This window comes from Salvelinus fontinalis, chromosome 3 (assembly GCF_029448725.1).
Source record: "Salvelinus fontinalis isolate EN_2023a chromosome 3, ASM2944872v1, whole genome shotgun sequence".
NCBI lineage: Eukaryota > Metazoa > Chordata > Actinopteri > Salmoniformes > Salmonidae > Salvelinus > Salvelinus fontinalis.
Window position 1 is genome coordinate 8963848 of NC_074667.1, and position 12683 is coordinate 8976530.

Here is a 12683-nt window from a genome sequence, read left to right on the forward strand (position 1 = left end):
AACTGTACTCACCAGGTGTGGGCTTTGGGTAGATTGTTGGTGTTGGCATCGATCTGGTGGATGGTGAAGAGCCTTGGCCCCGCGGCACCTGGAGGGTCACACACACACACACACACACACACACACACACACACACACACACACACACACACACAGAGAGAGAAAAAGAGTCAGCATAAATTCTCAGGCTGTCCATCATTATATTTCTCTACACACAGACAGACAGTTCAGGACAACTGACCAGTTGAACTCAGTGTTTAGAACGTGAACAAACACGGCTGCTGTTTTAACAACACTGGGTGTATATTTTATATACTGTATATTTTCGTTCAGAAAGCCAGTTGGGTTGGCCTCAGACACTCACAGGCAGGCGCACACGCAGACACACAGACAGACGGGCACACGCACGGCTTGAACAGAAAGATCAACTCTCCAACACGCACACTCAGAAACACACACAGCTGCACTCTGAGGTCTTCTGTTCCCCCAGGGCTTCCTGTCTGTCTGGATTTAACCAAACCCACTGAGGTCGTCTACGACACTGTCATGAAGACGGGGTCACCTCAGGCAGTCTGAGAGACTCACAGTGTTTTCCACTAGCGTCGCCTGTCGGCTATATAACCAGTTAAAATCACTTTCAGCCCGGTACTTTCTCCACTTAAATTAAGCTACTTATTTTTCTTTTTTACAATTCGCGAGACAGAAAATGTATTAAAAACATATTCTAGCAATCTATTGATAGGACAAGTGCCTGTCAGTCACAAGGAAGCCCTGCTCGTTTGATAATCTGCCGTCTGTCCCGCCTCCCGGTACCTGGGTGTCTGTGTTGTGTACACTGTGGTTGCAGTCAAATTTCTTTACACAGAGGGAGAGCGCCTGATGCTCTCATCGTCTATGAGTCCATTTGCACGTCCCATATAAATGTGGTAACGATGAGTCGAAATCCACTTAGCCTATTATTTCTGGGCACATTCATTTATTTTCTTTTGTGTGTTTCATATGCAGCCACGAAGTGCTAGAGCACAGTCTTACTGAGCCGTTCATTTGGCTCCCTAACTTGCATAGCAGTAGGCTTTATGGAGATAATCTGCAGATAAATGATGAAAACAATCGATGAAGATGGTGAATCCTATTCACTGCAGGCACAATTGGTACGGTAGTGGAGTGATAGCCTCACTCTGCTCCAAAATATAATAAAAGAAAAGAGATTGAATTGTTTTAAAAGCTAATGACACTTAGTGACTTCAGAAAGAATTCACACTTTGGATGGTGTATCAATAAACCCAGTCATTACAAGGATACAGGCGTTCTTCCTAACTCAGTTGCCGGAGAGGAAGGAAACCGCTCAGGGATTTCACCATGAGGCCAATGGTGACTTTAAAACAGTTTAATGGCTGTGATAAGAGAAACCTGAGGATGGATCAACAACATTGCAGCTACTCCACAATATTAACCTAACTGACAGAGTGAAAAGGAGGAAGCCTGTACAGAATACAACATATTCCAAAACATGCATCCTGTTTGCAATAAGGCACTAAAGTAAAACTGCAAAAAATGTGGCAAAGAAAGTTACTTTATGTCCTGATTACAAAACGTTATGTTTGGGGCAAATCCAACATTTCTGAGTACCACTTCATATTTTCAAGAATGGTGGTGGCTGCATCATGTTATGGGTATACTTGTAATCAGCAAGAACTAGGGAGTCCTTGCCGATGCACAGGCAAGATGCTGGAGGAAAACCTGGTTCAGTCTGCTTTCTACCAGATACTGAGAGATGAACTCACCTTTCAGCAAGACAATAACCTAAAACAAGGCCAAATCTACACTGTAGTGGCTTACCAAGAAGACATTGAATGTTCCTGAGTGGCCTAGAAACAGTTCTTACTTAAATTGGCTTTAAAATCTATGGCTAGACTTGAAAATGGCTGTCTAGCATTGATCAACAACCAACTTGACAGAGCTTGAAGGATTTAAAAAATAATGTAAAAAGTATTGTACAATCCAGGTGTGTAAAGCTCTTAGAGACATACCCAGAAAGACTCACAGCTATAATTGCTGCCAAAGATGCCACCAAAAAGTATTGACTCAGGGGTGTGAATACTTATGTAAATAAGCCATTTCATTTTCCATAACTTAGCAGACATTTCTAAAAACATCTTATCACTTTGTCATTATGGGGTATTGTGTATATAGATGGGTGAGAAAAAAATATAATTGAATCAATTTTGAATTCAGGCTGTAACAAGGCTGTAACAACAAAATGCGGAATAAGTCAAGGGGTATGAATACTTTCTGAAGGCACTGTAAACACACCACCCATTCTCCATCACCCCCCCCCCCCCCCCAACACTTTACCTTGTAAAGCCTTGAATCCCTGCAGTGGGACTCTAGATGACCCGGTAACAAACTGCAGCAGTCTGGCCCTCCTCTCCTCGTCGTAGGACTCCACGGCCTTCCAGAACCACTTGACCACGTTGCTGTCCGTGGTGCAGTGCTTCAGGCGCGTGTTGCTCTTCCAGTCTGCTATGTCGATCTTCCCCAGGCCACACACTATCAACTGGGGTAGGGAGGAGAGGGAAGAAAATTGTTGATTAGATGGTTTGAAGCGGTGTATATTCATGGGAAATAGTATGGTAGCTGTCACCTTTCATGTAATTTAAAAAGTACATCCCAAGGTCTCAGATTCATCTTGGACCCCCCCCCCCCATTCAGGATTCCCACACAAAGATGTATGCTCTTGAGAAATGATGTCATGTTTCCAGTAAGTGAATAATTTCTTTCCTAAACCATGTTATATGCAACTGTCTACATACCTCTAGTTCCTTCTCGTCAAAGGACTTGAGCAGGTGCTGGGGGATGACCTCGTTGAAGCCCTTCTGCAGGGCCAGGAACTGAGCCTCGATGCCGTGGAGGAACCTCCAGTTCACATACAGCCTATAGAGAGAGAGAAGGTAAGACTTAAGTCAATATAAGTCCATACAACATTGCAACACGTGAAACCCCCACAGCAGTTCAACCAAAACCAGGGCTGGGGGATAAGTCTTTTTGCTGTGCTGGTAATCTTGGGTAGACAGAACCAAATTCAGATTTGTTCTGGGGGGGGGAGGGTTGAGATTTGGCCTAGTGCGAGAGGCGAAGTCCTTTTAAATCCCCGGCTATCTTTCCCGAAATTCAAAAGACGCCAGGTAACAACCATCTCCGCTTAATGGTGATTTGTCCAAATAATCAGTGACGCAAAAACCAGCTCACCAGAGGAATTATTCCTCTTAACCCTCATATCCCATACGTCCCAGACAGATGGAACTTCAGTTACGGATAGGGGAAGAGACTAGTGCTGCTGACTGGCTGGCATGCAGCTACTGTCTTGGTCGGACCAGGTCTCTCTTGAAAAATAGATTGTATCAATGAGACCAACCTGGATAAATGAAGGTTCAATCAAATCAAATTAAAAAAAATTAACCCCATTGGTTGTCAGAGGAACGACGTCACTCCATCACAAGGTATGCTTCAGGTGTATACTTGAGACGTGTGTATCGTGTCGGCCGAGTGTGTGTGTATCGTGTCGGCCGCACGCGCGTGTGTGTATCGTGTCGGCCGCACGCGCGTGTGTGTATCGTGTCGGCCGCGTGCGCGTGTGTATCGCGTCGGCCACGCGCGTGTGTGTGTATCGCGTCGGCCGCACGCGTGTGTGTGTGTATCGCGTCGGCCGCGCGTGTGTGTATCGTGTCGGCCGCGTGTATGCGCGTGCGTGGGACCCAGGCGGCGGTCTCCTCCGTACCTGACATACTCCTTCTTGGTGTCCTCGGAGACAGAGACAGTCTTGCCGTTGGGCTTCAGTTCGTGCTGGATGATCTCTCCGTAGGCATTGTGCTCCACACAGAACGTATGGTCCAGCACCCCCGTGATGTCATTGTCCCTGGAGGGGGGAGAAGACGGACATGTTAGTTAGTAATCGGACGTTTTAGGCTGTCTTGTCAACAGAGGGCGCTAGTGTTGACGGGAGAGTAGTTGGTTCATGGTGGGGTTGTTTTAGTGGCATTTCATGGACACACAACAACCAACATGTCAGCTCAACCAACATTACACATGCAATCATGTGTGTATTAATATGTGTGGCTGTGCTTGTACAGCATGTATGTCTCCGGGTGTTCACGTGAGTTCAATTGTGTATAATTGTGTCTGTGTACAAGCGTCTGTATATGTATGCATCTGTGTGTGTTTGTGTGTAGATGTATGTATCAACGCTGTGTGTGTGTCCAGGCCTAAACACTATATATACAAAAGTATGAGGACACTCCTTCAAATTAGTGGATTCAGCTATGTCAGCCACACCCGTTGCTGACAGGTGTATAAAATCGAGCACACAGCCGTGCAATCTCCATAGACAGACATTGGCAGTAGAATGGCATTACTGAAGAGCTCAGTGACATTCAATGTGGCACCGTCATAGGATGCCACCTTTCCAACAAGTCAGTTTGTCAAATTTCTGCGCAGCTAGAGCTGCCCGGGTCAACTGTAAGTGCTGTTATTGTGAAGTGGAAACGTCTAGGAGCAACAAGCTCACAGAGCGGGACCACAGAGTGCTGAAGCACACAGAGCGTAAAAATCGTCTGTCACTACCGTGTTCCAAACTGCCTCTAAAGCAACGCCAACGTCAGCACAAGAACTGTTCGTCGGGAGCTTCGTGAAACGGGTTTCCACGGCAGAGCAGCCACACACAAGCCTAAGATCACGATGCGCAATGCCAAGAGTGGGCTGGAGTGGTGTAGCTCGCCACCTTTGGACTCTGGTGCAGCCTTTATTGGACCTATATAAATTCTAGCTAGTTATGAAGCACATCGTGCCCTTGAAACTAACATGTAACCCTGTAAAGCTATTTATTTATTATCAAAGCTAAAATGTTGATATGAATCCCAGTCATTGAAATGGCAAAGTAATGTGTAGAATATCAGGTTTTTACATTGTGTAAAAAGCACCGTTTCTAACTGAGATGCATTACATTGAAAATTGTACACTGTCTGTCTAAGAATGTCAGTGACGTTCTGAGTGACACCATGCAAATCAGTCATTCGTTCATTGATCACCTGAAGAAGCGCTCTCTTTTCCATTCTTTCTGTGCCCCCTAAATGTTTGGACATACTGGTAAAGTTAACAGGTTGTTCGCTAGCTAGCTAATGAGGTAACATGACTGAACAAGTCGTTTTAGAACGGCCCACGGTTTATGAACGTAAAATGCGTCCCGTCACTGGAGATGCTTCCAGCTGCATCACCAAATGAGCAATAGAAGGAAAAACAGAGAGCTGGTAATGTGGGTCACAGCTTTTGAACAGTTTGCGCTTTTTTCTCTAGGGCACTCGGAAACAGCGGTACAGTGAAGCCTAATCATTACAACAATTATCATCTGCCAGTGTTTTTTTTCCCTTCAGGGCGCACTGCTGCTCCCAAATTTAAATTCCAAGTCGCACAGCAAAATATTTAGGAGCATATGTGACCAAAGTGGTCATGCGTTTGAGCCCCTGTACGTGTCGGTGTCTCCTACTCACAGGATCCAGACCAGGCTGTTGTGGAGGTCTGGGTCCACTGACTCCATGTCGTCCAGGGTGATGGGTTTCCCCAGCAGCTGTTTGTAGAAGGGCAGGGTGAAGCCCCCGTCTATGTAGTGGCCGTGGAACACCGCCATGCCCATGATACGACCCACAAAATGGAAATAGGACAGGTGCTCCTGGAGGAAAGGAGAAATTAGTATTGAGGTTGGCCATCGATGCATATTTTTTGGTTATTGACATGTGCGAGTGTGGTCACTATTGGCTTGTAGAGAAAAGCGTGATATAAATGTAGCTTATCATCATTATTATACCGAGGTCCCTCCCCTCTGACTTTCTCATCCAATGGGCTTGAGAAGGTGGTGAGAGGAAACGAGGAATCAAGAAAACGTAATTGAGATTCTCCCCATGTCTACTCCTCCACCTCCTTCAGTCTACAAGAACCTCCCTCTCTTAGGAATTCTGTTGGTGGCTCGTTCTCCTTCCTCCTCTCTGTTATTATGTGTCTCTCCCGATGTATCCATTGATTCCTCTAGTTCTCTCTCTCACCGGGTTGACGGCGCTGTCTGGGTTGATCTGCAGGGTGTAGATGTCGTCTCTGGAGTACTGGAACAGGCCGTAGTAGGGGTTCAACATCTCATGGGACAGCAGGTACAGCCACTCCCTGTACGACAGACAGACATCTTGTTAGTCACGTGACACCGGCATATTAAAAACACATTTTTGGGGGTTTGCATGTGGCCACATGCCTCCAAAAATATTCTGTTTGATGTATCAAGCTTTTGAAATGTGAATTTCCACAGTGGTTGTTTCTTTCTGGACTACTGTCCTATGAGGAAAATAAAATATTTTGAAAAGGCAGAATTTTTGGTTGACCTCATGGTATTATTAAACAGTGTTTTAGCCTGGAGGTGTGGATGACTGCAGTACCTGGCCACTCCTCCGTAGTCCAGGCCCTCCTCTCCTCTGAACTTGACCATCAATCTCTTCCACAGGTCCTTGGGACGCATCTTCATCACCTGACGGTACGACTCCTGCAACACAACAAACGAGAGCATGGGTATGTTAACCTTGGGTGTATTCACTAGGAACCAAAGGGAACCAAACGGGGAGGAACCTACCTGAAGCAGTCCAATAGAAACTCTTGTTTTTGTTGCAAAACATTGCTACGGTTTGCACTAAGGAATACACCCCTAATCTTAAGATGTGCCAACCTGCAGGCCATTCAACTTGACCCTCAATCATGCTGTTTCTGTTCTAAACAGCGCTTGTTGTTTTATGCAGCAGTAAGAGCAACAGTGGATTACAATGTTCCGAATTCGAATTCCACCACTGATCATGTAAAGTCAAGTCTGTTTTTTTTAAGTGGGGCAGAGAGTACAACAATATGCGGTCGACAATTTACCATTGTCATAATACTCCCTCAGATTAGTCAATTCACCATCCAGAACTGTTTGACAGCGCTGCACTCCTCTCCTCTTTCTCGTTCTCTCTCTCTCCTGGTAGACTAGGACCTAGTGGTGCCTGGGAGAAACCAGCAGCACCAACACCATGACATCTGTGCCTGGGCAAGAGAGTATGTGTGAGAGGGCTTCATGTGCACTAGCTCCCTTTACATTACGTAAGGGCCTTCTCTCTCGCTCACTCCCTATTTTCTCTATCAGGGTCCAGAGTAACTCAGGAGGGCTGCCATCAAAAACAAACTCCTGCCACCACAGCACAGAGCTGTGAGGAGTGTTGCAACTGGGAAGGCAGCAAAGCACGGGAAGCAGGCTCGAGGAGAAGCAGGAAAGTGAAGCAAGGGTTATTAGTTAGGAAATTACAGTGCAATGGTCAACGGCGAACAATGCCATCAGTCCCTGTTGAAAACCAGAGTCAATCGCAGGCAGGGCGCGCACACACACACACACACGCGCGCGCGCGCGCTTTGCTTTCTCGCACATCGTTTCCCCCCTTGCCGTCACGTCCCGAGGATGAAGTCATCTTTTTTTCTTTGCTCAAATTGTACCGCCGAAAGATGTCGGTCCCAAAAACTTGCCACTAGGCCCCCCCCCCCCTCTCCTTCTTCCCCCTACTTTTAACTGCTGAAATCATCCTGAAAGAATGCCTTGCCGTGGAAGAACAGATGATTGGAGGAGGAGAAAGAAAGAGGAAACTGTGGTGTTTGAAGGGGCCTTTTTCACGGCGAATCGTAACAAATTTGGGGGTATTACCGCTCAGTTGTCGTAGGCCTTCTCTTGCAGACTGTAAATGGATGCAAAGCCACCTATAAATCGTACGGGTGTGCATATTTGTAAACTTGTAACAGAGTGTGTTATAGTATGTTTATATATTTTTTTTCAGTATAAAGCGCTTGTTTGAGTTTTATGAGCATGCACAGTACTATTGCATGTGTCATTTTTACATGTATGCATTAGTGTGTGTACAAAACATTAAGAGCACCTGCTCTTTCCATGACAAAGTCTGCACCTCAATATTAGCAAGGTGTGTACAGCCTTCTTTAAAATGTATGCTTGATTTGTGAGTTACGCCTCTCAACGTAAAGCACTACCTATATACATGCAAATGCAATCCATTACGATACAGTATAAATTAAGCCATCAATCACATACAAACACACACACTTGGACAGGGTTTTCACACAGGGTCCCTCAGTTTACCTCAAAGATCTCCTCGCGGCAGACCTCGATGCGACAGTGTCCTGCCTGGGGCTGCTGATTGGACAGCTCCTGCCGGAGGATCTTGAGCTTCTGGACCAGGTCCCTCTTGTACTTGGGCACGGTGAGGCACTCGGCCTCCTCGGGGAGCTGGGCCGGGGACAACACCGGGACCTGCGGGGGGGGCTGCTGCTCCTTCAACTGGTTCGACTGACGACTACTGGGGAGGGAGACAAGCAGAAATGCTCAATGTTAAACAGTACAAGATTGCAATATGAAATCAAACAAAACAATTGTAACACATGGAATGAAATGATTAACACCATCTTTCTCTCTCTCTATTGAGTATTGTTTGTGGAGAATACGGTGTTAAAAGTGCATATATCTCAGCTTGTTGTAGACAGAGGGAGTTGTGGTCTGTCTGTGCCTTTAGCCCTCCGCCACCTCATTCTCTCCTTCCCTCTCATTTTAGGTGCTGGCAGACTAATTAAATACGCAGCCTTCGCTTTGTAAGACACCTCCGTTTCCTCTTTAAAGCCTCATAGTGCCTTCAAAGTGAAACTGGCGCCTTCGTTGGTGATCTCTGCCACCCTGACCCTGGCTAACTGCGGCTGGGGCCACCGCTGCCCTGGCTCTGTACCCACGTCAATCTATGCCCGTACGGGATGGTTACACGCCTGGGTGGGCCTCGTAAAAAACACAATTCACCCCCCCCCCCCAAAAAGGGCCAGAGTTTCCAACAGGACAGTACTGTACAGAAGACGGAGTCCCTAATAAAAGGACCTACTGTGCAGTAGCAGTACAGTTGCGGCCAAGCAATGGTGGTTCACAGAGAGGAAGTTCTTTAAACCGGTGTCTGAGAGGGGAGGCCACAGGCAGAACAGAACATAGCCACCCAAACACCCACTCACACACACACCCTCATTCACCCTGTCACTCCCTCATTCTTCAGGGGTGGAAAAAAGAAAAAGCGTGTTATATTTGGCGTTCCTCAAAGTAAAATGGGCCCAGTGTTCCGCCGGTCCGTATCCCTGTATAATCAAGTCAGCTGGTATTTATTTTATTGGCAGTGTCGAGGCCCTTCCATGTCAAAGTGAGGGTAAGGCTCGGCTCGCAGGGCTGAAAACCCCTAGGAACACACACACACGGAAAATAGGTCCTTAAACAAAATAGAATGAGTTTCTCTTGGCTCGGGTTGGGAAGCCCTTGAACCATATAATAAAACATAATTTGAGCATTTTCGTCGAGGGCGCGCAGGGTAATTAAAAATAAATGTCGGTATAGTTAGCCGTCTCGGGTTCGCGATTCGGAATGACCTCGGCATATTTCTAACTGTAAATATAGAAGTACAAGTGCGGCTCAGTTGAAAATCACTCTGGCGCGGAGACACACAAGGGGAAAGAGTCGAGGGTTCCTTTCTGTGACGAGCCTCGATGAAATACAACTATCCGGGTAGAAAGACAAACTTTCAAATTCAATCTAGGACTATTATTGTTATTCCAAGGTAGAAGAACAAGGCGAGGAGAGAGCGAGCGATGCCAGAACAGGATTCACTGGACTAAAGCGGTCACGATCATGAAGTTGGCACAGGTATGGTACCGAGGTCCCAGCGAATCAAAAGCTCCTTTATTGAGCCGGGCACTGGAAGTACTACCTAGGAATAACCTCCCTCTCCCTGGCCCTTTACACTTCGCCTGAACAGTGGGGAGAAGGCCCGCCAAGGGTCGTCCAAGCGGCACTGCCGTGCTGACTACTACCCACAAAGGAGTATGTGTTTGTTGCGCTGGAGCTCAACCCTCAATCACCAATCATCTACCCTGGCTCCGGAAAGGAGGGGAGACATTCCCATTGGCAGTGGATGGGAAGGGATGGCCAAGTTCTCCCTAAGGGAAGACAAGGGAAGTATTGCACTATATAGGGAATAGGATGTCAGCCAATCACTACCCTAGCACCACAAAGGTAGCTTTCACAAGCCTGGGGCTGCCTCCCTGTCTCACACTCACACAGAGCCCCCATAGACACTGACAATAACACTCTGCTTACAGGCAGGATGTTTATAGTATTTAGGCTACATAAAATATGCCTATAAGCCACAAAGACACAAACAAAACATGACAGACTAAAAATACATAAAGACCCATCCAAAGGCCTTGACAATATAACGCTCTGTTTACAGACATGACGTTTACAGAATTTAAGTGACATAAAAAGGTGTCTATACGCCACACACTGTGATACAAACAAAACATAAAACTTCAAATATATAAAGATCGCTTATAAAGACAGTTATGTTATTCATTCGCTCACCTTCATTTCACCAGGTAAGTTCGACGCCCCATTGCACACCAAATATAAACGACTCGCTTGATAAATATAACGCAGACATTGACGTAATGCTGCAGAAACAGAGAAGTTTAGTCAGGAACATACATGTGAGACAGACAGTGTGGCTGAGGGCAGACCACAGCAATGTGGATGTGTGAGACATGTCTAGCAGTCTTGGAACCAGCAACCAGCCAGTCAAATATAAACCGGTCGGTGCTGCGTTGACAGAACAGCAGGTAAATGCCACTCCATCCGATCATAGAAATTAATTTTTTCTCTATTCTAGCGATTATTTTTCTATCCCGCCGACCACCAAACCACTAGCAGTGGCCTAGTCTGTCTTCTCACAGTCTCTATGATTATCGGATTCAAATGAATTCATCTCGCCATCTTTCTACTCTTCTCCATTACTCTCATTTACTTCCTCTCCCTTTCCTCCACATCCAATCATACCTCTCTCTCACAAATCACATCTCATTCCACCCCTTACTATCCTACTCCTCTCCTTCTCTCGCTCTCTCTCCACTACAGGAGAGAGCGCGCGGAGGAGAGAGCGAGAGAGAGGCGGAGAAAGAGGAGAGCGGGAGAGAGAAGAAGAGCGAGAAGAGAGGAACCTCATTGCAGAACAGTAGTCTGCACTTTGGCGCATAACTCACATTCCTCTCCTTCCACATCCTCCTTTCTCTCTCTCATTCTCTAAATCTCTCCCTCGCTCTGGTATACAACTATGCATTGAATTCCTTCCTTTCCAACTTATTTTCAACCCTGTAAAGTGTGACAACTTAGCGATACCATCCTATGTTAAAACACCAATAAGTGGTCAGGCTATTTTCCTACCTTGCCTTACATGGAATCAAATAAGAACTCTAAACCTCAATCAAAAACCAAAGGAACATTAAGTACGGGCTCCGTTACCGTTCTAAGGGTCACACACTGCAACACCGCATACTGTCACCACACTGTCTCTAACAGCGAGGTAACACTTATCGTGAGGTCATCATCAACAGCATGTCCTCTCTGACAAACTTAAATGGCCTGAGGAATCCCGGCGAAAAACATTTATCAAGCATGGGCCACGGCGGTTGTTGGGTGAAATATTCTGAAATCCTGGGGCTGATCGAAGACAGATGTGCTTCTGATGGCAGGCCAGGCCTGGCTGCAGCACCGCTAGGCTAGCTATCTAATATGTTTTCCAGCAGCTTCGAGCAAAGCTTTCTGGGATGGGCCAGTAGGGGTGTTACTGGAGCCAGGGGAGACCTCAATGTTTGGAGGTGGTGACACACGTGCACACACACACAATCATAAACACATAATTGTGCAAACACACACACTCAATTCATAAACAGGGTTCACACACACACACACTGGGTCCACCCTCCCGGTCCCAGATAGCTCACTCTCCTCCCCAGACAGTGTGAACATCTCCATCAGACACATCAGCTGCATCATCTGGTCTCACTTTGCCTGTTTACTTGCCTATTGTCAGTCGGTACGGACTGTTTATAGTTCCGGCTGAGAACCAGACAGCAATCAAACAAGATGTCCGTGTTCTGCTAAGTGCCTTTAATACCCAATAAAACACGATTGTGCGAGTGACAACAAAGCAATAAAATAAAGAAAATGTTGCCTTCATCGAAGTGTGCTGACTGAGGGGGTGGAAGAAATGTTGTCTTCATAGAAGTGTGCTGACTGAGGGGGTGGAAGAAATGTTGTCTTCATAGAAGTGTGCTGACTGAGGGGGTGGAAGAAATGTTGTCTTCATAGAAGTGTGCTGACTGAGGGGGTGGAAGAAATGTTGTCTTCATCGAAGTGTGCTGACTGAGGGGGTGGAAGAAATGTTGTCTTCATCGAAGTGTGCTGACTGAGGGGGTGGAAGAAATGTTGTCTTCATAGAAGTGTGCTGACTGAGGGGGGTGGAAGAAATGTTGTCTTCATCGAAGTGTGCTGACTGAGGGGGTGGAAGAAATGTTGTCTTCATCGAAGTGTGCTGACTGAGGGGGTGGAAGAAATGTTGTCTTCATCGAAGTGTGCTGACTGAGGGGGTGGAAGAAATGTTGTCTTCATCGAAGTGTGCTGACTGAGGGGGTGGAAGAAATGTTGTCTTCATCGAAGTGTGCTGACTGAGGGGGTGGAAGAAATGTTGTCTTCATCGAAGTGT

General features: G+C 46.4%; 1 protein-coding gene across 4 annotated transcripts in view; it reads right to left on the bottom strand.

The window, feature by feature from the left end:
• The window catches only part of LOC129838013 (E3 ubiquitin-protein ligase SMURF2-like), a 72323-nt gene that overhangs the window by 3110 nt on the left and 56530 nt on the right, over positions 1-12683 (bottom strand). For 2 of the 4 annotated variants that reach the window (XM_055904665.1, XM_055904683.1), the window contains exons 12-19: positions 8204-8417; positions 6474-6577; positions 6093-6207; positions 5544-5722; positions 3779-3916; positions 2814-2934; positions 2356-2557; positions 13-88 (exon numbers count right to left, since the gene is read on the bottom strand). In XM_055904665.1, the coding sequence (XP_055760640.1) occupies positions 13-88; positions 2356-2557; positions 2814-2934; positions 3779-3916; positions 5544-5722; positions 6093-6207; positions 6474-6577; positions 8204-8417 (1149 nt within the window). Of the gene's footprint in view, positions 1-12; positions 89-2355; positions 2558-2813; positions 2935-3778; positions 3917-5543; positions 5723-6092; positions 6208-6473; positions 6578-8203; positions 8421-12683 lie in introns of all 4 variants that reach the window. The other 2 variants (XM_055904655.1, XM_055904675.1) reach the window with 1 other exon arrangement.